Source organism: Neltuma alba, unplaced genomic scaffold (genome assembly GCF_004799145.2).
Source record: "Neltuma alba isolate B1F8T4 unplaced genomic scaffold, ASM479914v2 tig00011304_pilon, whole genome shotgun sequence".
NCBI classification, from domain to species: Eukaryota; Viridiplantae; Streptophyta; class Magnoliopsida; order Fabales; family Fabaceae; genus Neltuma; species Neltuma alba.
Window position 1 is genome coordinate 514376 of NW_021636013.1, and position 25462 is coordinate 539837.

The window sequence follows — 25462 nt, forward strand, 5'->3', positions numbered from 1 at the left end:
ATGGCCGCACAAATTTCAAACCCATACCATTAATTGTTCTAGTTGATAATCATAGGGAAAAAAAAATTTTCCCTCTCATGGCCTCAAGTCCTTGCCAAACTATTACTTCTGGTACTTAATATAAGAGCTAGTTGACTAATTTGAGTAAATTTAAAAATTAGTTAAGTTAGTTATTTGTAATAAATAAATGTTGTCATTTCAGAAATATTCTTACTAATAAATCGTTTTGCCTTTTTACTTCTAGTCCTTAATATAAGAGCTAGTTGACTAATTTGAGTAAATTTAAAAAATTAGTTATATAAGTTAGTTATTTGTAATAAATAAATATTGTCATTTCAGAAATATTCTTACTAATAAAGCGTTTTGGCCAGAACTACTATTATTATAAGAATTATCTTGAAAAAGTTGGATAAATATGAGAGACAAAATGGATTGAGATTTTATATTTAGGATTAAAATAAAAGTCAAACAAGCTTTTATATCAAAGATCAGAAGTAATATATGTTGACTTTTTAAATTTTAAAAAAGTGTAGTTTTCCCACCATATGTAATATTTGTGGGAACATCATATACTTCCTTTTATCTTAAATATAAAACCCATTTTATAGTGTCTTATATTTAGAACCGGAATAGTATAGTAATTGTACTTTTTTTGTGGATAAATTCTGCTTTGGCCGCTCTTAAATATATGAGTGAGTTTAATTTGATCTCTTCCAAATAATTGATTTTAGTTTAATTTTTCAATAATCAAATTTAAAACTTGTGTAAGTCGTATGCTTTGCACAAAATTTAGAAAAGGAACCGCAATATTTGTAAATAATAAACAATATGATTTATTGTTTAAATTTACTATAATATATGAAAAAAGAACATGTCTATTTTACATAAAATATTGACCATAATTATTTTGAGCATGTCTCAGTGTTTTCATTAATACAATGGTGGATGGATTGAAGGGGTGTTTGAATACCCCAATAACAACTTTTTAGAAGCACTTTTTCGTAAATCAAGACAAACTCTTTTATATATTTACCTCGTATACTGTAAAAATACTTTTAAAAATATGGTTTTGATCTTACTTGAGTATAAGAAACTTAATTTTCTTCAAATATTATCAATGTTGCGAATCTTATATAAAAAAAATCATATTGAAAGAATTGCCGTCAATTGAAAATAAAAATATTTGAATTTCACTTATTTGGTTAAAAATTTTATATTAATTTATACTTAATAAAATTTAAAATTAATAGATATTTCAAAAATATTGGCTCTCTCATGACTTCTATTTTGGATCTGTCATTGTTTATTGACAAGTGTATATACAAAATATATTTACAATACATATAAAAACATATATAATTAATATAAAAAAGCATGTCATTAATTAGCCGAAGTCAACACTATTTCAAAAATGAATTGTTGTGTATCAGATATACCTAAAATAAAAAGTTCAATTTCTTAATTCGTAAGGGATCAAAACCAGACTATATTTTCTTAGAAAACCTGACAAGTTTACTTTTTAGCTTAGCTTTATGACATGTTTCTGACCTAATTATGAAATGAAGGCTTGATTGAGGATGGAAGGTAAGAAGCCAATAATTACCGACATTGAAATTTTTTGTATTTATAAAAAATATATTTTTAGTCTTTAATATAAGACATATTTAACTAATTTGATTATATTAAAAAAGTTAGGTAAATTAGTTAATTATAAGAAATATGATATGTTTTTCCTAAAACACCATAATCATCTTTCTTAATATTCTCTCTCTCATTCTTTTACTTGATTATGGTTGAGGGAGTATCAATAGGGGTAATTTAGAAAAAAATAATAAATATGAGAAATAGGTCTTATATTTAGGACAAAAATTAATTTAACAATTAGATCGTATATTAAGGACCGAAAGAGTAATAATTATGATATATTGGAATTTTTGAAAATATTGAGTTTCACAGCCAAAACCCTAAGAAAGTCTTTCTGAGTGGGCACTAACTTTTGAATATACATGTGAATCGAATGAGAAGAAGAAATGTGAAAGCACATTTTCAAACATCAACGAGATACACAAACATTTCAAAGGTATCTAATTTAATCAATAGAAAATCGTTAATTCATGCCAATAATTATATAATTAGACCAAACTATATTATATGTAATCATTTTCAAGTTCTTATGTCTTCAACGTCCGCAATTATTAACGCCTAATTAGTATCTGAAATAAGAGTTTATTATCTTTTTTTTTTAATTATAATTCATGCATTTATTGTACGTATTTGCAGAAGATTCGTACTCACAATCTAACGGTTAAACCAAAAATAAAAAATAAAAGAAGCGTTTGGCGTCATTAAGTTACAAGAACTTCACAAAATACGGCTTTATTGTTGGGACACTAAATTCAAACCTCTGTGTAATTTCATTAGTTTCAACAAATAACTGAAGTATAATATCAAGGACCAGTGTATAAATAATAATAAATTAAATAAGAGTGGATTCAATATATTTAATAGAGTTTGAGATTAGTCGTTTTTTTTTACAATTTGTAAATATTGTTAATCCCATGTTTTATATTTATATTTCATATTGACATTTCATTACTTATACTACCTTGGGTTCTAAATATAAAAATTAATTAATAATTTGAGTAGATTAAGAAAATAAGTTAAATTAGTTATTTACAATAAATATGTGTTGTTTTTTCTAAGATATTCTTACTAATCAAATTTATTGGCTAAAACTATTATTATTAAAAAGACTATCTTTAAAAATAAATAAATAAATATGAGAGACAAAATGAATTAAGATTTTATATTTAGAACTAAAATAAAAACTAAATGAGGTCTTATATTAAGGATCAGAGGTAGTAGTATTTTTTTCAATTTTTATTCTGTGAGTAAGGCCAGTTCTTGAATGTGAAACTGACAAAGTAGCTTTGAAAATCTTTTTTCTTTTTCCATTTGTTTCCTTTCCTTGGTGTGATTAATGTATAAGAATCTTTGGTGAGAACGGAGAGAATATTCAACTTTGCTCAACAACAATTGCACAATAAATTCCATTCTTTGTCCCCTTCCCAATAAGGGAAATTAAAGATTATTCATGTGATTAATAATTTTAATTTTGAAGATCAGGATCCATTTTTCTTTTTCGTATATGGGATTCGAGGTCAAGAGACGGATATATATATATAATTCATATAATTAATATAAATGTTGTTATACTTCTCCGGTCCTAATTATAAGACTCAATTGACTTATTTGAGGAGATTAAGGAAGTAAGTTAAGTTGGTTATTTATAATAAATAAGTGCTGTCATTCCTAAAATATCCTTGCTAATTAAGTATATTGGCTAAAACTATCATTATTAGAAGGATTATCTTGGAAAAAATGCATAAATATAAGAGAAAAAATAGATTGGGGTCTTATAATTAGGACGAAATAAAAAGTCAAATGGGGTCTTATAATAAGGACCGGAGGAGTAGTTAAGGATGAATGATTGTTGAATGATGAACATAAGATGTGAAAAGATCATTAATTTAATATTTTATAGACTAACAATTTCCATTGTTCGTGCTTCGTAAGGATATTAATTAGATTTTTCCTTTGAGTATTGGCGTTTAAATTCTAAAGCGTACGTGTGCCAGAACACATCACTTTTTTTTTTAAATTAATAAAAAAGCGGTTGATTCTTATGTGGCGGCTTCATATTATGACACTAATTGATTTGATTTGAATTTGAGATTTGAAAATATTATGAGTAATGTGTGATGTTATTATTTGACTTCATATAATTAGTGTATAAAAGAAATTTTTTTACAAATAAAAAAAAGTCCTGCCAGACATATTTTCTCCTTTTCTTGCGTGAACTGAACTTTAAGACAAACAAAAGAACTTTGCATTTGCCCCCCCTTTTTTTTAACATGTTGTTGGGTTAAATTAAATTTGATCATTATCTTTTTTATCCGCCGTTGATCATTATCAAATCTAATTCACAGCACTCTCCTATCCCAGCAAATTTTTTTTCAACAAGGTTGGAATTCTTGATTTCACTTAAAGAAAATTAAGTCTTTTTCATTTCATTCTCAACTACTGTTATTTTTTTAACTAAAATTTCAAAATTATTCTTTTTCAAGAAAAAGCTAACCCTCTCTTATCATCAGAAGAGGCAAGCGGATAAAATTGTTCATGCTCAGGCCGAAAAATGAAATTGATTTCTTCACACTAAACACATGTATCCTTTTATCTAAAGGAATCATATTCAAAGCGTTAAATGTTTAACACTTTTCCTTAAAAATATTTAAATATTAATTAATCATATTGTGAGAAATTAACTCATGTTAGAAAAGAAAAAAACAAGAAATTTTATTATTGGGCCCTCCACTATCAAAGTCACTGGATCGAACGTCATCTGGGCTCAATTGTTTGCATTACATTTTGAAGCTCAACCGCTGGCCTAAAGATTTCGGAAGTCCAAACTTTTTTATTTGAAAAAATAAACAATCCACACGTAATTTAGATGATTCAAATCAAATCTACATCCCCAGGCCCAAAAGTCATGTACGACAAATCTAAATATCTTTCTCTCTTTTTGAACCTGGGAATCTAAATACCTAATTCAACAAAAGGATATACAAAGCGATACACGAATAAAACAGCCTTGTCGTAACCTTGTGTTATAGTAACACAAGTCCACTATTTTTCTTCTTTGAAGGATAATCTTATTTTGTCCGAGTTCTTGAGCCTTCATGTTAATATTCTCATCCCTATTAGTTAAAAGAAGGTATATTTCCGCAGAAAATTCAGCCATAAGAGTACCTTAGAATTATTACTACGACAACTTTTTCTGCCAGGTGTTCTCTTCCCCTAATAGAATTCGAAATGCAAGCTCGACTCCCACTGTTTACGACCGATATGGAATCAAATATCAAAGATTCCAAGCAACAAAACATTCCAATAACAAGTAATAATCACCGCCAAATAGCTGAAAACCCAATACATTTACTACTCCCAGATACCAAAGACAGAGCTAGAAGGTAAAGCTGTTTTCATCAACATGCAAAATCAAACCACAAAACAGGCTCTAAGTCTTCAACTCAACGTTCTTGGAATGCTAATTCAAAGAAATTTCTTGAGTATAAAACCCCACTATTTTTCTTTCGGCGAGTAAATCCCACCACGCGAGACATACTATTTAATGAGAGATCATAGGCTACACATAAAGCTAACTCACGCAAACTCATCAAAAGATGTAAAATTAGTTCATCAGTATAGCCCTCTAGACGAAACACAGAGAGAATAACACACTGAGCATGGAACCCTATCTTTTCTATTACCCTCTGCTTCAAAAGCATGTAATTGACTTCTTACCTCAAAGGACCTATACTCTCACTAGAAATACCCATTTATTCTTTACTACTTAGTAATGATCTGAAGAGAACGCAGCCTAGATAGGGTACTGGTAGAGCTGGACGACCCTCTTCCAAGATGGCCTGTTGCTGATATCATCCCACCAAGCACTCACATGCTTCCTGTCCCTTATCAGATAACCTTTTTTCATTTGGTTCATCAAATAATGCCCAAAAGGAAGGTGGCTAAGATCAGCAAGGCTGAAGAAATCCCCAGCCAAGTACTTGCTCTTCGACAGCCTCTCGTCATAAATGTCCAGAACCTTCCCGAGCTTCTCTTCACTCTCTTGAATCACTTTTGGGTCAGAGGGGGTTCCCAATATTGGGGCAAACAGAATATGCATTACCATGTTGTAGACTGGGGGATGGAAGTTCTGGGCCTCCACTTCTAGCCATTGCTCCACAAGTCCCCTATCTTCTATTGTCTTTCCCAGTAAATCAGTTCCTTGGGATTTGTACTTTTCCGCATAGTACCTGATTATTGCTCGAGATTCTACAGAATAAGTTCAGAACAATACATATTAGCATGGGTAAAGTCAGATTATCAAGGAGCACAAGAAATCATATGGCCATATGAAGTGAAGAAAATTTCAGGACCCTGATGAATATACATGATTAATAGGGGAAAGACAATTGAAGTAACGACTACGATGGGGAATGGCGACGAAGCAAGGCAAGAATGAACAATTTGGTTACCTCACTAGGTCTTGTTTAGATTCCATCATTGAAGTCAACAAGAAATTCCTAATCGATCACTGAGTTATGCGTTTATTCCTCTAGAAAATTTCATATGAAGTGACCAATTTAATTTTAAATTTCGTATAAGAGGAAACCGATTTCAACGAAGAAACTCAAAAAACAAAAGAAACGGATTTTTTTGGGGTTAGGGTTTGCCAGCATTTTCATCGAAGGTCTAGGAACCCCAGTTCGAAATGGACTTGACAAGGTGACGCAAATTAACGAGAAAGATCGAGCTTACAATTCCAAGGTAACAAAATGGCACAACAGAAGGGTATAAACAGATGCACAAAATAGGGTTTAGGTCTAAGCTAACCATAAAGCGTATAATCTCCATCTTGAATCAAAGGAAGCTGTCCAAATGGCTGCAAAAAATATGAGAAACAAGAACAATCACGCATGCATTCGAAAGGAAATCACAGTTGAAAACCAGAGACCGAAAAGGAAAAAATCAAAAGAGGAAAAAAAACCAAGAGATTAGCAGAACCTGCAATTTGAGGAACTCAGGATTCTTGTGCTCTCCCTTGAAGATATCAAGAAGCACAACTTCAAAGTCGATCTCCTTCTCGATCAAACACATAAGCACCCTTTTCGGGGAAGCGTAGGTCGGGCCGTACACCTTCACCGCCATTTTCTTCAATCGGAGATTTCCGATAACCAAGCCAGACGAACAGATTTGAGGAATCCCTATGTTACGTTCTTCTTTTGGCTTCCTCTGCTGCTCTTGGGCTCTTGTGCAGTGGAGCAATTGTAGTAATTGTAGACGTGTCCAGATCCGGTTGGTTAAACTAGAAGATATTTTAAAGTGAACTTGGAAAAAGTAAATAACACGCCTTTTTTTTCCTGGGCCTGAACACCTTTTTTTTTTTTTTTTTTTCAAACTTCGCAAAAGTTAGAGATGATTTATACTCTTCTCATTCGAACATCAAGTCTGGTTGAACAGCGACGTATTGTAGAGGGAATGATTCCGGGGGTTGCAACTTCAACAAATTCGAGAGATAGTTTGTAATAATTTTGAAAAATGAAATTATGTGATTTAAAAAATAAAAAATATGAAAAATGAAATTTGTGATTCAAAAAATAGAAAAAATTATGCAATTTCAAGAACAACTATATTTTTATACTATTAACATAAATATAAAATTTATAATAAACTGCATTATTTATAAATTGTATTAACAATATGTCTTATTTATCAAGCCCGGCGTCGCAGACAGGGACTCACCTAATTGTAATTACAAAGACAAGGAGAAGCATTAAATTGCACCATTGTTGAGAGGATAAGATAATTAATAGTTCTATCAATCATGTTTTAAGAAAAATCAATATCAAGCATGACCCCTAACCTATAGTAAAATTAAGCCCAATCCAAGCATTCAAACTGAAAATTTTGAATTTATTTAAGAGGTATTTGGATTAACTTTTCAAAATTTTATGAATTTTTAGGTAAATAAATAAAAAATATTTTGTCTCGATTTACATGTAAGTACTTGTTAAAATGTTTTTTTGGGGTTTCCAAGCATCCAATCAGTTAAAGGAATAGCCATTTATTTATTTTTTATTGGCTCCTTCTATAGCCAAGCATAACATTACAAGAATTAAGCACTTTTTTAAGTGTTTTTTTGGGATTTTTAAATACCCAGCTCATTAAAGGAATAGCCATTTATTTATTTTTTATTGGCTCCTACCATGGCCAAGCATAGCATTACAAGAATTTCTTAAACTACTTGACAAAGTTAGGGTAGGGATAGAGCTGGAGGACCTTTAGCCAAGAAGGCCTATTACTGATATCATCCCACCAAGCACTCACATGCTTCCTGTCCCTTATCAAATGCCTTTCCCCATCTGATTGGCCACAAAATGGCCATAAGGAAGATGGCTAAGATCAGCAAGGCTGAAGAAATCCCCAGCCAAATACTTCCTCTTTGACAGCCTCTCCTCATAAATGTCCAGAACCTTCCCAAGCTTCTCTTCACTCTCTTCAATCACTTTTGCCTCAGACTTGACTCCCAATAATGGAGCAAACAGAACATGAAGGATCATGTTGTAGGCTGGTGGATTGAAATTCTGGGCTTCCACTTCCAACCATGGTTCCACAAGTCCCCTCTCTTCTATTGTCTTCCCCAGCAACTCAGTTCCTTGGGATTTGTACTTCTCTGCATAGTACCTCATTATGGCTCTGGATTCTGCAGAACTGAGTTTAGATTATCAAGTACCATATGACCATATCAAGTTAATTTTCTGGACCCCTATGAAGGAACAATTATGATTAGGAATGGCAATGAAGCAGGGCAAGACACATTTTGAGGCAAACAGGCACCTATTTTCTTCCCTCATGTTAAGAAGATGAAAGGCAGAGAAATAACAAGGAACAAAGATAATGAAAGCATATTCCACACAATTCAATATTTGGTTGGTGACTTCAACAGTTTTTTTTGTGAAGATTCCATCCTTGAACTGGAAACTACATATGGAGTAGCTAATTGAATTCCGAAGAAACTAAATGGCATAATAACAGAAGGTACGAGAAAAAGGGAGTTTAGGGCTAACCATAGAGAGTATAATCTCCGTCTTGAACAGCAGGAAGCAAATCAAATGGCTGCAAATTTATGAGAAACTGAGAACAATCACAAATGCATGGGAACCTAATAGAGACAGAAAAGGAAAAATTGCGAGCAGGAGGAAGAAGAAGAAGAGATTATTGGGACCTGCAATTTGACGAAGTCAAGATCCTTGTGCTCTCCCTTGAAGATGTCAAGAATCACCGCCTCAATATCAATCTGCTTCTCCATCAGACACATAACCACCCTTTTTGGGGAAGCGTAGTTTGGACCGTACACCTTCTCCATCATCTTCTTCCATTGGCAACTTCCGATCACTATCAGCAAGGGACGCTTACAGATTGGATTTAATTACAGTGTTTCTTCTTTCGCCCTCCTTGCCGCTCTTAGGTAGTGGACTAATAGTGGCACAGGTAATCAAATCAAATATGTTTTTAGAACAGAAATTCTTTTGTCGCCACGCCCCCGGGGGGCCGGGGGTGCCGGCTTTTTACACCCATATACATATAAAAATATATATATATATATATATATATATATATATATATATATATATATATATTGTCTTTGCCTTTCGTTTTGTTGGGAAGCAAAGCCGGCTGCTTAAAATAGATTTTTAATATATCTGAAATTATATAACTTTGACGTTTTTTATGGGAAAAGTTATGTGATTTCTAGAGCTTGATTGCCAACAATAAAATTTTTTTCATCCAGGGATAATTATAAAACTCATCTAGTTCTAAATATAAGATTTATTTTATTATATAATTTATACTATAAAATGAATCTTATATTTAAAACTTAAATCTATTTTCTCTCCAAATTTATAATTTTTTTAAAATATCTATTTTCATGCGTATGATTAAATATGGTAATTTAAGAAAGTTAGCTTTATTTTTTGTAGATAATCAAGTTAAATAAATTTTTTTAAACTCCCTAAATTAATTATCAAGTTATTATATCTAGAACCAGAGATAATAATATCTTGTAAAAATTAGCACACATTTGTCATAAATAACTAATTTACTTAATATTTAAATATGTATAACTTAATTATTTAAACATTACTCCCTCCGTTCCTTATTATAAGAGACATTTGATGCTTATGGCATGTTCCTATATATAAGAGACACTTACAAGTTGTCTCTACTTTTTTGTGTTGATTTACTATTTTACCCATATTTATTATTTCCAACTCACACTCTCTTTCCCTCCCACTTCTCTTTCTTTTAATAATTTAATTGTTCTCTCTCATGTTCTCTCTCCTTATTAATGAGGGCATTTTTGGAAAAAAATTATACTTTTTACACATTAATTGTTCTTAACTAATTTTAACTGTTTTTTTGATCAACGTATTTCGGTTATTTGTCTCTTATAATAAGGAACGGAGGGAGTATTGCATAGTTGCCAGAATATTTCCCCCAAAAAAAAACAGAAAAGATATACATAAGATAGACACAAACATTTGCGGCTGAGACCAGCTATATGGTTGTCTTTCTCATTATAACACTCAACACTGTATTCAGGTTGTGGTCCATTACGAATAATTACCAAGAGTTCGGTAAAGACGTAAAGAGAACTGTATGGTCATTCGAAGAAGATTAATTATTAAATAATAAATCTAATAATATATTATAACTTATGTAAATAAATTCTTGATAGTGATAATATGTAAAAGTTAACTAAATTATAATAAACCTTTGATACATATTTTTATTCCAAAAATATAAAAATATGTAAATATTATTATTCGAAGAAGCAAAGAGAAAGATCTATGAATTGTTAGAAAGGGTAATATGAGTTGAGCCCGTGAATTCAACCCACCTACTTGAAGAAAGTAAGAGCCATTTTGATGTGGTCCTTTCCAACCCGCATTCGTCAATCAGTAGCTCGTCACGGCCTAACCCGCCAACCTGTTTTTTTTAAAAAAATTTTAAAAAATTTTTATTTTAATTTTGATGAGAAATTTTTTTTATCATTTTCACTTAATTAACATATAACTTTGTATTTTGTTAGAGACTTTCATTTTAAATTTGATTTCTCATTTTTTTATTGTTTTACCATTTTTATACTAATAACATAATTATTAACAATGAATTATATATTTATATTTCAACTTTTGAGATTAATTTAATTATATAGTTATATGAAAATATAAGAATAAGAAAAATTTAGTCTATAAAAATTTATAATTTAATTTTAAAAACTTTAAATATACATGTAAAAGAAATTTTAGAAAAACATGGAGGTTGGTGGGTTGGTAAAATGTAAACCCGTCAGGAAGCGATCTTTTCAGGATCGGCCTGCATGGTCTCGAGCCTGCAGTAGGTTGGTCCATAACCGACAGGCCAGCCCGTTTTACCATCTCTACGAATTGTGTCCTAGTGAAAAAATAATAATTATATGGATTAATTGATCTCATGTGAAAACCAATCAAAATAGACAGCCAATCAATTCATCTAATTTTTAATAAAAATGATAAGCCCAATCCAATTTTAGCAATGGTTCTTATTGTTCTTTTAAAAAAAAAAAAGTAACAATTATGATTATGAATGGCAAAAGAAGCAAGGCAAGAGACTTTTTGAGGCAAAAAGACACTATTTTCTTCCCTTGTGTTAAGATAAAAGGCAGAGAAATAACAAAGACCAAAGATAAGGAAAACATATTCATTTTTAAAATATATATGAAATTATATATATTTTTTATTTTAAACAGAATACACAAATTTTATTTTTTTTAAATAAAGTGACTTGATTTTGGGATGGGCAAAAATACGTCTATGATTTCCATTTTGTCTATGGAGGTTGATTATATATATTTTAAGAATTAAAAATTATTTATATAGGGAAATCGCAAATTTTTATTCTTATTGCAGAATAAATTTTGAAAATAAAGATAGTTATACCTAAATAAAGTTAAGAAATAATTTGTACTAGTTTCCCCATTTACGTGGTTAGTAGGGTAGTAACTTCGATTAGAAAAGGGTAGTTATAGAGATTGGACAATCAGGCTTATAATAAAATGAACAGTTCAAATGTGATTTAAAAAGCCTCATGAATCAAGATGTGTCCCTTTGTTAACAGTAAGATCAATTGGATGGGTAGGATGGATGAGGAGAAAATGGACTCAGAGAAGATCTGCTTTCCTATGAAGCCATACATACCTATGAAGCCATCTCCTCCTTTTCCAATCTTCTTCTCTCTACCCTCACATTTTCTCCAGAGGTTCAGATAGGAATTTAATGTTGCCAAGTTGAACAAACAGCTACTAGTTTAGTTCTTCAATGGTTCAAAGAGAAAGAACTATAAGATTTCAAACTAAACTCATAGGGACGTGTTCTATATTCAAACTGAGCCACACATGCTTTTCCACCACTCAAACGATCCAAAACCTATGGATTTCTGCATGCTACTTATCAATTTTAACTCGAAATTCATGGATAATTCAATATTATATCTGTAAACTTTTTGGTCTGTGTTCATCATATGATCAAATGCCATTGGGGGTGATGTTTTTTCAACGTAATTCCTCACAGTAATGTGTCCTGCATTTGATATTATAAGAGTTTGCGGTCTAAACTCTATAGATTAGATATCCTATATTTCAAAGTTTAAGTAAGTTACACAGCACTTTGGGTCCCAAAAAAAGGGGGGGGGGGGAAAAAAGGTTACACAGCTTCATGAAATATAAACTACTCCTCCGGTCCTTAATATAGGACCCAATTCTTGAGTTGATTTTGGTCCTAAATATAAGATCCATTTTTTATGTTTATTAATTTTCTTTAAATTACCCCTATAAATACTATCTCAACCATAATCAAGTGGAAGAGGGAGATGGGGTATTAAAAAAGATGATTATGGTGTTTTAGGAAAAATGTGTCACTTTTCTTATAATTAACTAACTTACCTAACTTCCTTAATCTAATCAAATTATTTAAATGGGTCTTATATTAAGGACCGGAGGAGTATAATACAGACAGTCCAAGTAACGAAATCTTTGACACAATAAACCAAGGAGAATTGTATCCAGAGAGGGGCAACAAACTTCCATTAGCATTACGTGTGAAAACAAATTTTGTGTGGGAAGAACGTTGCCCGACAATTAGTTCATTTATTTTGTCTCTAAAATGTCTCTGGTAGTACCAGTTTATAATCTAAAAGGGTTGATTTTTAGTATTCTCCAATGTATTAATTAATTTAATATGAAAAGAATAATAATTACCAATATACCTCGAGGCCCGAGGATGCTAATGAGTAAGTAAATCCATTCACCCACGCAAAATGATTCTTGAGGTCTTGGAATGCAGAAAAGGAAGCACACATTATAAATATAAATTAATGAAGGATTAAAAACAAATGACTAAATAAATTGAATAGGTTGGTGATTGTGAATCATCCTATTTCTGTTGTTTATGCATACCTGAGTATTTATATCTGTTTGTTATATATATATATATATATATATATTTACAACCCATGAATAAATGAATTGAATAGCTTGGTGGCTGTAATTTTTTTGGCATAGCAAGGGATCATGAGCTCAAACCTCTTTTGGCCATTCCAGTGACCTTATTTTTTTTAAAAAAAAAAATTAACTACAGGCTGGAGCGCCGGTGACCTGCTACCAGAACCTTGGTGAGATTGATATTTTTTATTAATAAAATAATATAAGGGTATAATTTGTTTTCACCCATAACACAATTTCATTTTGGTCCAAGGGGCTAAAATGACCTTTCAAAATTTTATGGGGGCTGTTTGAAGTTAAATTGTTTCAGAGGGGAAAACTGAAATTTGCCCTTATTTAGAACCTATAATAGATGCCTACCCCATAAACCCTTAAAAATATTATAGCCTATCAGATGTGCTCTTTTAACTTGAAAATTCATTATTCACGGTACACAATATAAGCTCAGAAGAATCCATATCAAAGATGTAATAAGAAGAAGAAGAAGGCGTAGAAACTGAATCTAGGAAAACCATGTTGATTAAAAGTCACATTTAAATTAAAACTTATAAAATCGATCACATTACTCCCCAAATTTAAAATCCATAAATAGGACCAGAGGTAGCATTAAAATAAGAGAGACAAGGAGGAGTCACGCATTAAAATTGCCTTGACATGTTCTCATTTCATTAGCCGGTGCACAAATGACGTGGCGATGCCTTGGTTCATATTCCATGCATGGAGATCTGACAACAATGGCCACGACCCTCCACTGGCTTGGAAGATAAGTAACATTACAATCAGATCCATCTCTTGCTAGGGAATCGGAAATGGGGATTACAATTCTGCAATGGGATGATGATGATGATGGACCCTGCGAGAATGATATATAATGGACCCTGCTGCAAGGATGATGATGATGAACCTTGCACCAGGAAGGAAAAAGAGGAACAGGAGGAACAAGAAAGGGTGATGGAAGAGAGCCAAAATAAGTTTTCAATGGAGGAATCAACTGTGGGAATCAATTCACCGAAACCCTTCAAATTTTTCTGAGGCTATATGTGGAAGTGACTGTGCTATTATGCCTGCTTTCTTTCCTGGTGTATTTCTATTTCTTTGCTACTCATTGTCCTTTTCAGTTGAATGTTGCTGAGGGGTGTTTCTATTTCTTTGCTACTTACACTGCTTTTCAGTTGAACGGTCCTAGTAGCATAGGTATCTTAGTCTTGTTTATGTTCCTTTCAAAACCTTGATGCGTTTTTGATGCTATTATCTAGTTATATCTAATACAATAATCTTATTTACGGTTTAGGATAGTGGGTGTATTGCAAATAAAATTAGGATGCCAATATAAGACCTAATTTGAGAGTTAATGTTGGCTTTATATATAAGACATATGTATTTCGTATGTCTGCTAATTTTTTCTCAGATTAACATTATTAATATTTCCTCCATAATAATAATAATAATAATCAAGTAGTAGAATGGGGAGGAAATTAAGAAAGATATCATAATAATTAATTTAACTAATATATTTAACTTGTTCAAATTAATTAATTAGGTATGACATTAAGGATCCAACAAGAGGAGTACTTTATCCAATTTCAAAATTTAACTCTATGCAATATCAACTAGGTCCTGTATGTATGATGATGAAATTTAGATAATTTAAGAAGAAAAGTGTACGCCTGTATTTTTATACATTTATGGGAAAATTTACTTTACAGATCTCATTGAAATATCTTGTGTGTTCAATGTTAATGCCCCCGGCACATCGCATGATGAGCCACTTCGTTAACTTTTTTCATTCAAAATAACATTCAAGCTATGTCAAATCAAAATATATTTTAATTTAATTAAAACAATTTTATGCGTTAACTGTTGTCCCATATATAAGTTTATTCTTATACTTCTACAAAACACCATGGAAGAAAAAATATCTCACGTTATAGCATGGAAATAGTATAATTTTATATGGATAATATAAAAGCATAGTTTATTAATCATGGAAAAAATTCAATCATATATTGTACAAGTCAAAATCATATATCACTATTTAATTCAGCTTACTATTGATCAATGTGACACTACTACAAAATGAAACTATTTGTTATTATTCAAGAAATATTTCGCAAGTGGTTGGCAAAAAAAGAAAAATTTTATAAGTATAAAATGTTTCATATTTTTAGGCATTTTTTTAATAATTAAAAAAAAAAGGAGGGGACGAAATAAAGGATGAGTTGGGTTTTCATTTGCTTTTAGCCCCAGCATATGAAAAAGGAGGGAATTATTGTGAGGGCACAACTTAGGGGAACAGATGGCAGCGAATAATTGGCTCCATGGAGAAGGCGGTTACGAAAGAGAAAAATTGAAAAAGCTAAGGACCAAAAAGCGAGTGTTGCAGAGTAGTGGAGAAGCAGAGGAGGCAGTTCATCGGAGCGTCGAGGTGGTGCCTGCGGAGGATTCTAGTGGCGTCGCGTTTCTTCACTAGAACTCAACGTTCTTCAACGATATATCCAGGGGTATTTTGGTTTCTAACCTACTAGACTTGGCTGAATTGTTTTACAGTTTAGGGTTGAGTTCTTATTATTGTGGTTTATATACTGTTTCAGAACTTCTTGACATGGATTCTGCAATTAAAAGGCTAGAAAAACAAGTTGGTGAGGCTAATAGAGAGATTTCAGGCTTGAATGAGAGGTTTGGAGGTCTTGAACAGATCTTGAGTTCTGTAAAAGAGTTCATGATAGAGATTAAAGAAGCTCTTTCTCAAAGAGAAGAAAGAGGAAAGTGGCCTCTAGTACAATCTCTGAACAAAGCTGGCCTTGTTCAAACGGCGAACTGTGGCGGCTCAGGAGGAGCGGAGAAAATGGTCCGTGGTTGTCCTGGGGCTGGCGGCCGGAATCAACGCGTTGAGATGCCTGTATTTTCAGGTGAAGACCCATGTGGCTGGATTTTGAAGGCTGAGAGGTATTTCATGCTGTATGGCATTGAGGAAGGACAGAAAGTGGCTTACGCCTCTTTGCACATGGAAGGTAAGGCACTAAACTGGGTGATGTGGATGGAGGCTAGAAACCCTACTGATGGGTGGGAAATGTTCAAACATGAGCTTATGAAGAGATTTCAGACCACTAAACGCGTCTCAGCTTATGAACAGCTTCTATCCTTGAAGCAGTCGTCTAGTGTAGCATGTTACAGAGAGCAATTCGAATTGCTTTCTGCACCCATTATTAGAGATATGTCTGAGGAGATGATAATTTGTGCATTTATCAATGGGCTCAATGATGATATCAAAGCTGGACTTGAACCAATTAAGCCACGGGATTTGGTTCATGTGATGTCACTGGCTCAAGAAATTGAAGATAAACTCAAGATTTCAGAGATGTTGGAGGGGTTTAAATTGACCGGAAGTTTTGGGAATTACTACTCGAGATTCAACCCACATTATCCGGGAGAAACAGAAACAGGGAAGTCTACTATGGAAGTCTCACGTGGTTCTTCTATGCCAAAAACTGTATCAAAACCGAAGGAAATGGGAGGAACCAGCAGAAAACAGGGTGGTTTTAAGAAGATGACAGAAGGTGAGTTTAAATTTAGGATGGAGAGGAGTCTATGCTTCCTTTGTGATGAGCACTCTACTGAAGATAACGATCACGAGTGCAAAAACAAGCACTTACAACTAATACTTGTTGACAATGTTGACGATGAACTCATTGACAAGGGTGAAACAGATGAAGAGGAGGAACAAGAAACATTGATGGAAGAGAGTGAAAATGCACTGCCAATGAATTCGACCGTGACAAATAATTCAGCAACCTTCAAATTTCTTGGGAAGATTGGCCATAGGGAGGTGATCGTAAAGATTGGCTCAGGAGCCTCCCACAATTTTATTTCAAAAGAAGTGGTGGCTGAGTTACAAATACCGGTGGAGAGGACCAGAAGCTTTCGGGTAAACTGTGGATCTGGTTCTAAATCTGAGGGGTCATCAGGGGTATGCAAGAGCGTTCGTCTCAAAGCGCAAGGTATAGAGATTGTTGCGAGTTTCTTTCCCACCAAGGTAGGAATTGCAGACGTTGTGTTGGGTTTTGAGTGGTTGAGAAGTGTTGGGACAACTTCCTTTCATGGAAGTCCACTGGCCATGACTTTCGAGTGGCATGGAAGAACAGTAACATTACAGTCTGATCCATCTCTCACCAAAGAAGCGGAACTTGGACTTGCGATTTTGGAATGGGATGAGGAAAATTGATGGGACCTCAACTCAACAGGTCAAGTCAAGACGCATCCTTCAAACTAGTTTGTGTGGTATTTCTATCTCTTTTGCTACTTCTGACTAAATATTACTACTGTAAGTGTTGGTTTGCTACTGTATTTCTCATGTCTTTGCTATGCATCTACCACAAGATAGGATGTTTACATTGAAGTTTGCTGCTTACAGTTCTTTTTGGTTGGATATTGATATTATTGTTGTTTGAATTACTATGCTGGATTTACTATGAGCAGTGTGGCTGCGGGCTTCACGCAACATTCTTTATTTTCGCTTCTCTTTTCTGAACTTTTTTTTTTTATTTGTACATGTTATTAGGTTCCACGTAATTGTTACCCAAAAAAAAGGTTCCACGTAATTTTATTTTTATTCTTCATTTATAGGCATTAAATTAAAATGTTAGTATAGAAGTATAATATTTAATTTTAAAATATATTTGAAATATTAAGTATTTGACCAGCTATTTAAATTATTGCTATTTCTACCACGCATGTCGTAAAAATTTTTTTATCTTATTACATTTAATATGACATGAAAAAAAGTGAAAATATTTTCCTCTTCAAAGGAAAAGTTGGCAACAAAAAAAAGGAACACATGATAGTCTCGTCTGTTTTTTTTTTTTTCTTTTGATATGATTATCTAATTGAGTTAAATCTGAGTATTGTCAAAAATATTTTTTAGTTTATTACCTATATTTTATCTCTGTATTAAATTTTTTTAATTTTGCACCGTTAGCTCCCACTCAAACAGGGAAGTAAGTATATATATTATTTTGGGTATGTGACATCTGCTTTCCACGTTTTCTTTTTTCCCTTCTATAAAAATTAAAACATGGTGGCAGGCTTTATGCTGGCATGTTAGTCTGCTTGACAACCAGCCGGCCTTTCCGCCGAGTCTCTTAATCCGAGCCGTTGTTGGATCTTAGTGGACAAACTCAAGATATCTTCCCTCCCCATCCTAAGTTTGGGGGGTATTAATTATGATTATAATTATGTTAATTATAATTATAATGATCTGCATGAATCGATATGATTTATATTATTCAGGTTAATTTTCCTCATATAATTGTTGATTGAATCCCCCTATTTATTATTTCATTCATTGTAATTATTGTAGAATAATCATTTGTTTTTTAGGATAACTCTTATCTTTTTATATATATACCCTCCTATTCAGAATGAAGGAACATAGCATGGCATGCACTTGGATTCACCTTTTGTTCTCTTCTCCTGAGCATAGTTGTCAATGACAACAGAAGAGTGTCCTTATGAACCCATGACTTAAGAGAGTCAAAACCAAACCCAAGTTACAGAAATACTCCTTAAATCAAATATGAAAACTAAATCCAAAATTACAAAATCTAAGAGCCTGTTTATTCCTACTTTTTGTTTTTTAATTCTCAAAACAATTTTATAAAAAAAATTTTAAAACAAGTTTTGGAAACAAAATATAAAAAAGTCTATTTGGATAATTATTTTAAAAAATTACATTTGAAAATAAACATATTGAGATTGGAGGGTGAAACTTTGATGGCAATTCAAATTCTCAAATAGAGAAAAAGTTATCGAGCGGAGAAGAAAATGTTTCTCAATTTTTCTAAACAAAAACACTTAACTAAAAACAAATTACAAAACAAATTTTTTTTATTATTTTTTTTAAAAATTGTTTTCAAACAAGAAAACTAACAAGTTTTCAGTAGCTTAAACAAAGAACAACATGACACCGCTAGAGATCAGATCAGCCATATAGGGTTTGCCACCACTGACATTGTTATTTGTTACTACCTCCATTCCTTGATATAAGATCTTGTTTGACTTTTATTTTGGTCTTGAATATAAGACCCCAATCCATTTTATCTCTCATATTTATGTATTTCTTCTTCAAAATAGCCTTTCTAATAATGATAGTTCTAACCAATACACTTGATTAATAAGGATATTTTAGGAAAAACAACACCTATTTATTACAAATAACTAACTTAACTTATTTTCTTAATGTCTTTAAATTAGTTAACTAACTCTTATAATTAGTATTGGAGGTAGTATTTTTCAAGGGACATTTTAAAAGTTACTAAGGAATAACATCCTTAGTAATTTAACTAACATTTTTAATTTACTCAAATTAGTTAATTACATGTTATGTTTATGATCGGATGAGTAAGTTATTACACTCCTTCTGATTCTAAATATAAGAGTTAATTAAATATTTAATTAGATCTTAGATATAAAATCATAATCTATTTTTTCTTCCATATTTACTTGTTTTTCTCTAAAGTATTTTTCAAGCAACATACTTAATAAGCATATTTTAGAAAAACAACCAATTACAAATAACTAACTTAATTAATTTTTTTAATATTCACAAATTAGTTATTTAGCTCTTATATTAAGGAGAGGAAATAATATATTTTTCATGATGTATATATATTTTCCATGAAAACAATGTTTTTACAACAATGTTTGAACATAAATAATAAGAAATATGCAAGAATAAAATTGTTTTAGAAGGACTTACAACATTTTATCAAAAGGAAAAAAAAAAAAAGAAAAGAAAGAAACACTGGCAAAAACAGTTATGGTTTTTTGCCAAGTAAAAAAAAAATTCTAAAACCACTAAGACTAGTTCAAGGTGACAAGGATAAGATAAAACTTGAGAAAAAGTAAAATATTTAAATTTATCTGAGGTAACCAAAAAATAGTTCAAAAATCTGATTTTGAAATAATATTTTTATTTTTATTTTTCAGATAAATCATAAAGACAAAATGAGATTCAACATGAGCACAAGAGGTCAACGAAAGCTTCCTCATAAGAGGTACCCACGGAAATAAATAAAAGATGAGTTGGGCCCAAGAAAACTCTTTAAATTATAGCCCAAATAGCTCAGACGGAGGGAACTCTTGTGAACAGAGGAATCAAGAAGGACAGATGGCAGCCCATGATTGGTTTCATAAATAGACGGTTACCGAATAGAGAAAGGACAAGTAATAGTGGGGCTGCGGTTCTGGGAAAGAAACCGTCGAGGCATTTCAGCGCAGAGTCGTAGTTTTGCGCTTGAGAGAGAGTATTGCAGCGTCCATTTCCTCACCGCAACTCCACATTCTTCAACCATATATCCAAAGGTATTTCTGTCTTCTCCATTACTATATATTCTTCTTCTGGATTGTCGTTTCCTTAGGGTTAGGTTCATTTTGTTTCAGTTTCGTAACTGCCGGACATGGGTTCTGCGACTAAAGGACTTGAAAAACAAGTTGATGAAGCTAATAGAGAGATTGTGGACTTAAAGGAGAGGCTTGGAGGTCTTGAACAAGAAATGAGTGCTGTGAAAGAGTTGATGATGGAAGCTTTGGGTCAAGTCAAGTCGCCTCTGGGACAATCTTGGAACCAAGGCAGCCTTGTTCAGATAGCCAACGCTATAGGATTTGGTGGAGGAGAGGAGAAAACGGCAAGCGACTTGCTGAGGGCTTACATCCGGCGGCCACGCCTTGAGATGCCTGCCTTTTCCGGTGAAGATCCATGCGGCTGGGTTTTGAAGGCAGAGAAATATTTTTTGCTGTGTGGTGTTAAGGAGGAAGAAAAAGTGGCTTACGCTACTCTATGCATGGAGGGTAGGGCACTGAACTGGTTTCTGTTGATGGAGGCTAGGAACCCCATTCATGGGTGGGAAATGCTTAAACATGAGGTTTTGAGAAGATTTGGGACTACAGGCGATTCGGTCTATGAACAACTCTTGTACTTGAGGCAATTGTCTACTGTAGCATGTTATAGAGATGAATTCGAGTTGCTCTCTGCACCGCTTAGAGATATCTCGGATGAGAAGCTACTTTGTGCTTTTATCAATGGGCTTAATGACGATGTGAAAGCTGGGGTTGAATCGATTGAGCTAAGGGATTTGGCTCGTGTGATGTCATTGGCTCAGGAAATTGAGGATAAACTCAAGATTTCGGTGAGGGTTGATGGGGTTGAATCGACCAGAAGTTTTGGGATTTGTGACAAGGAGGAAGGAGAGAAAGAGGAGGAAAAAGAAACAGCGAACTCACTCAGGCATTATCAACCCACAACATCCTGCAGAATCAGACAAGTCTAACATGGAGCTCCCACGCGGCTCTTCCATGGCAAAAACTGCATCAAAACCAGAGGAAATGGGAGGGACGAACAAAGAAGAGGGTGGATTTAGGAGGCTAACAGAAGCTGAGTTCAACTACAAGATGAAGATGAGTTTATGCATCCGCTGTGATAAGAAATACAGTAAAAATCACAAGTGTAAAAACAAGCACTTGCGTGTATTAGTTGTGAAGGACGAAGATGAAATCTGCGACCATGAGGAAACAGAGAAAGAGGTGGAGGAAGAAACAGTGACAGGAGGGGGCCAATTCAAATTTCTTGGGAAGATTGGTTCTAGGGAGGTGATTGTAATGTTCGGCACAGCAGCCACACACAATTTCATTTCGAGAAAATTGGTTACTGCATTACAAATACCACTGGAGAGCATCAGAAGATTTCGGGTAAACTTTGGATTTGGTCATAAAGCTGAAGGGGCAGAGGTATGCAACAGAGTTGTTCTCAAAGCGCAAGGGATTGAGATTGTTGAGAGGTTCTTTCCCACTAATTTAGGAATTGCAGACGTGGTGTTGGGTAATGAATGGTTAAGAAGCATTGGGACAGCAACATTAAAAGGAAATCCGATGACCTTGACTTTCCAGCAGCATGGAAAAACGGTAACATTACAATCAGATCCATCTCTCAGTAAAGATTATGAAATAGGCGTTATGATGCTGGAATGGGTCTAGGAAAATTGATACTGTCCTAGTTCAACAAGATTGTTGACTTCTACAACATCCTTCAATCACAAGCCTCTAGGTTATTTCCATTTCCTTAGTTCCTTTTGGTTCAATGTTGCCATTTAATTGTTCGTTTACTATCATATTAGAAGGGTTTTTGATCACTGAAACTATGTCTCTATTTTTTACTATACATTCTTCATGACAGGGGTGTTTCTATTTCTATGCTTACTTGTACTTTGTTACTTCAAATCAGAAACTTTCATATATGACCAAAGTGGTGGTTAATTCAAAAGTTTTTCTTTTTAAATTAGTGTCCGGAACTTCATATACTAGCAATTACATAATGCACCACACATGATTATCTGCATTGTTCATACTTATAACAGGACAAAATGTGGAACTTGGTGACGAAGAGAAACAAAGGAAATCAAATAAATAAAAACCATTTCTGAAAGATTAAAAAAAAAAAAAAAGTTCTGAAAGACATGTTTCTTATGTCTTGTTATTTTCTGTCCCTTTTCAAAATTAGAAAAGAGACAAAATATATTGATACAAAGAGATTTTTTTTTTATCTTTTGTTTTCGAAATTTGTTCCAAAAAAATTGCTCAATAAGATTGTTCTAACATAAAAATAGATTATTGAATCAAACAAGTCATAGGAAGTGTTTGAGTGGAAACTAAAGTGTTTGAGTGGAAACTAACTATAGTTTTAAAAATGATTTTATAGTATACAAAATAAATATGTGAAAAAGTTTATTTCAATTTATTAAGTGTTTCCAAACACCCCTTAATCTTTTCTTTTTATTGTTTTTAAACTATCATTATTCTTGGCATTTTCCCAACGGGTATATTGCAAGTTTGCAGCTAAGGCTATATTATGAACACTAATTTGATTAGATTAAGGAAATTAGATAAGTTAATTAATTATAAGAAATATGATATTTTTTTTCTAAAACACCATAATTATTTTTCCTTAATATCCTCCATCCATCTTCTACTTAATTATGATCAAAGGATCATCCATGGGAATAATTTAGAAAAAATTAATAAATATGATAAATAAGTTATATATTTATGACAAAAATCAACTCAACAGTTAGGTCATATATTAAGGACCGGAGGAGTATTAATTAGTGTTAGCTGCAAGATTATTAATTATAATTATAAGTCATTTAATAATAATACAACAAATAACTTTATCAATTATATGTGTTATTATCTGCAAATTTTGTTTTACATGACCCTGGAGAAAATCAGAAAGTAATAGGAAAAACGTTGAAAACCTTTTGTATTTGAGAAATGGATCCAACAGTAGCCATATTTATTTGGGCTGTAGAGAGTCCAATATTGTAATTTTGATAAGTAAATAAAATAATTTTTATTGTCTTTTTTTTTTTAAGTGAACCAACTTATTGTCTGACATGGCCCGACTATGTGCAGGTGAGTACTAAATTGTCCTGAGATGACTCAAGGACGTCATCAAATTGGGCACGAGCCGAGATGCTACCCGTTCTGCAAACGTTACTAATTTCAGTTTAGTTTATATACAAGTTTCTGGTGATTTAATGCATTAAGATTTTTTGTACATTCTATATATTGTTAATGTTAATAACCATTGTACTGAAATAATATTTTTCTTGACTCTAAATATAAGAATTAGTTGAAGTGTTTGTTTCAATTAGGGATGTGTAAAAACCTAATAATCCAGTTTGGTTCAATTCCAACAAACTTTATAATCAAACTAGACTGGACTAGGCTGATTGGTCAGGTTGGACTGAGTTTCAAATCAAATGATTAGACCACCTAAACTGGTTCAATCCAATCTGGATGAATTTTTTACTTTTCAATAATTTGTAATTTAAATATTACCTTTAATTGTTTTTAATGTTTTTAGAATGAGTTTTATATGATTAGAGATATTTTTTTTCTTAATAGTATTTATCATGTTAAAATCTTGCTTCCCATAAAGAAAAGAAATTAAAAAGAAAAAGAAAATTGGGAGCTTGGACTGTCTAGACCACTCCACTAGTCTGGTGGACCAAATCTAATCTAACCCGACCTCGGGTTACTACTGGATTGGACCAAATCACAGATTGCCAAACTCAACCTGACTAAAAATCAAACCAAATATCAAGTTAGGTTCCAATCTATCTGTTGTGCAACCCGAGTCTCAATTAATTGAGATATTTGTCTTAATTCTAAATATAAGATTTTAATAGCTAGTCATCCCACTTTATTTTCAAAATTATAATTTTTTTGAACTATTACTATTAATTGCACATATTTAAAGAGTTTCCTACCAATATTGTAGTTTTTGATACAAATTAGTAAAAAGAGTAGCTTACAGATGCTCATATTCCTCAGTTTCTATTATAGGGTGCCTTTTATCATAAGGGTGTGTTTGATTTGGAGGGGAGAGGAGAGAAGAGGAAGGATTTTAATCATTTCTTCTTGTTTGACAACACATAAATTTTAAGAGAAGAGGAAAATTTTTTAAAAAAATTTCCTCTGCTCCCCTCCTCAACCTCTCATCCAAAATTAGGAGAATTTGGAGGGAAAGAATAATATTTTGTCATGTTGTGATCATTATGCCTATATTTATTTTTAATATCCCTATACTACCCTAAATCATTTTCTTCTTGTCTCCAGACGCTGCTCTCTCCTTTGTATGACTAAATATTTCATTCAAAAATGGGATATAGTACAAGTTGTGGCTGAACATTACTTCAGCCTTCTTTTCAATAATACTTCACATTCTAGAGCATATTAGAATTTTGGTATAAATATTGCTCAATATATTAAATGTTATTTACAATTCTATTTTATTAAACATCCTATAAAATTTGAAAAAAATAATCTTAAATAAAAAATAAGGGTAAAATTGTCCATGTCAAAATATTTTTCTCTTCTCTTCCTTTGTGAACCAAACAAGGTAATACTAAAACTCCTCCCTTCCCCTCCCTTTTTATAAATCCAAATAAGGTAATATTAAAATCTTTCCACTCTCCTCCCCTCCTCCCTGTTAAAATCCCTCCCCTTTCCTTCCTCTCATTGAGCCAAACATACCCTAAATTCATGGTCCGTGATACAAGTCACCAAGAGGGTTATTAATTAACATTTTTTAATTTCATCCCGGTTGCAAATTATCAGAAGAATAATTTAATTCTGATTCAATAGTCTTATATGACTCTTTAAATAAGTAATCTAACTAATTTTTTTAATCTCTATAAATTAATTATTTGCTTTATATTTAAAATTATGAGATAGAACGACAGATAT

General features: G+C 32.4%; 2 protein-coding genes across 2 annotated transcripts; both read right to left on the minus strand.

Moving 5' to 3' along the window:
• Positions 1–4942: 4942 nt before the first annotated feature.
• Positions 4943–6845, minus strand: LOC114711715 (glutathione S-transferase F9). Its single transcript, XM_028896141.1, has 3 exons — positions 6625–6845; positions 6454–6502; positions 4943–5892 (listed from the first exon to the last, which is right to left on the minus strand). The coding sequence occupies exons 1-3, from the start codon at positions 6766–6768 to the stop codon at positions 5438–5440; spliced, it is 648 nt and encodes a 215-aa protein (XP_028751974.1). The 5' UTR covers positions 6769–6845; the 3' UTR covers positions 4943–5437.
• A 1042-nt stretch (positions 6846–7887) lies between these two features.
• Positions 7888–9008, minus strand: LOC114711716 (glutathione S-transferase F9-like). The gene is made up of 3 exons (XM_028896142.1): positions 8846–9008; positions 8688–8736; positions 7888–8323 (listed from the first exon to the last, which is right to left on the minus strand). Exons 1-3 carry the CDS (start codon positions 8987–8989, stop codon positions 7965–7967), a joined length of 552 nt encoding a protein of 183 aa, XP_028751975.1. The 5' UTR covers positions 8990–9008; the 3' UTR covers positions 7888–7964.
• Positions 9009–25462: the final 16454 nt, after the last annotated feature.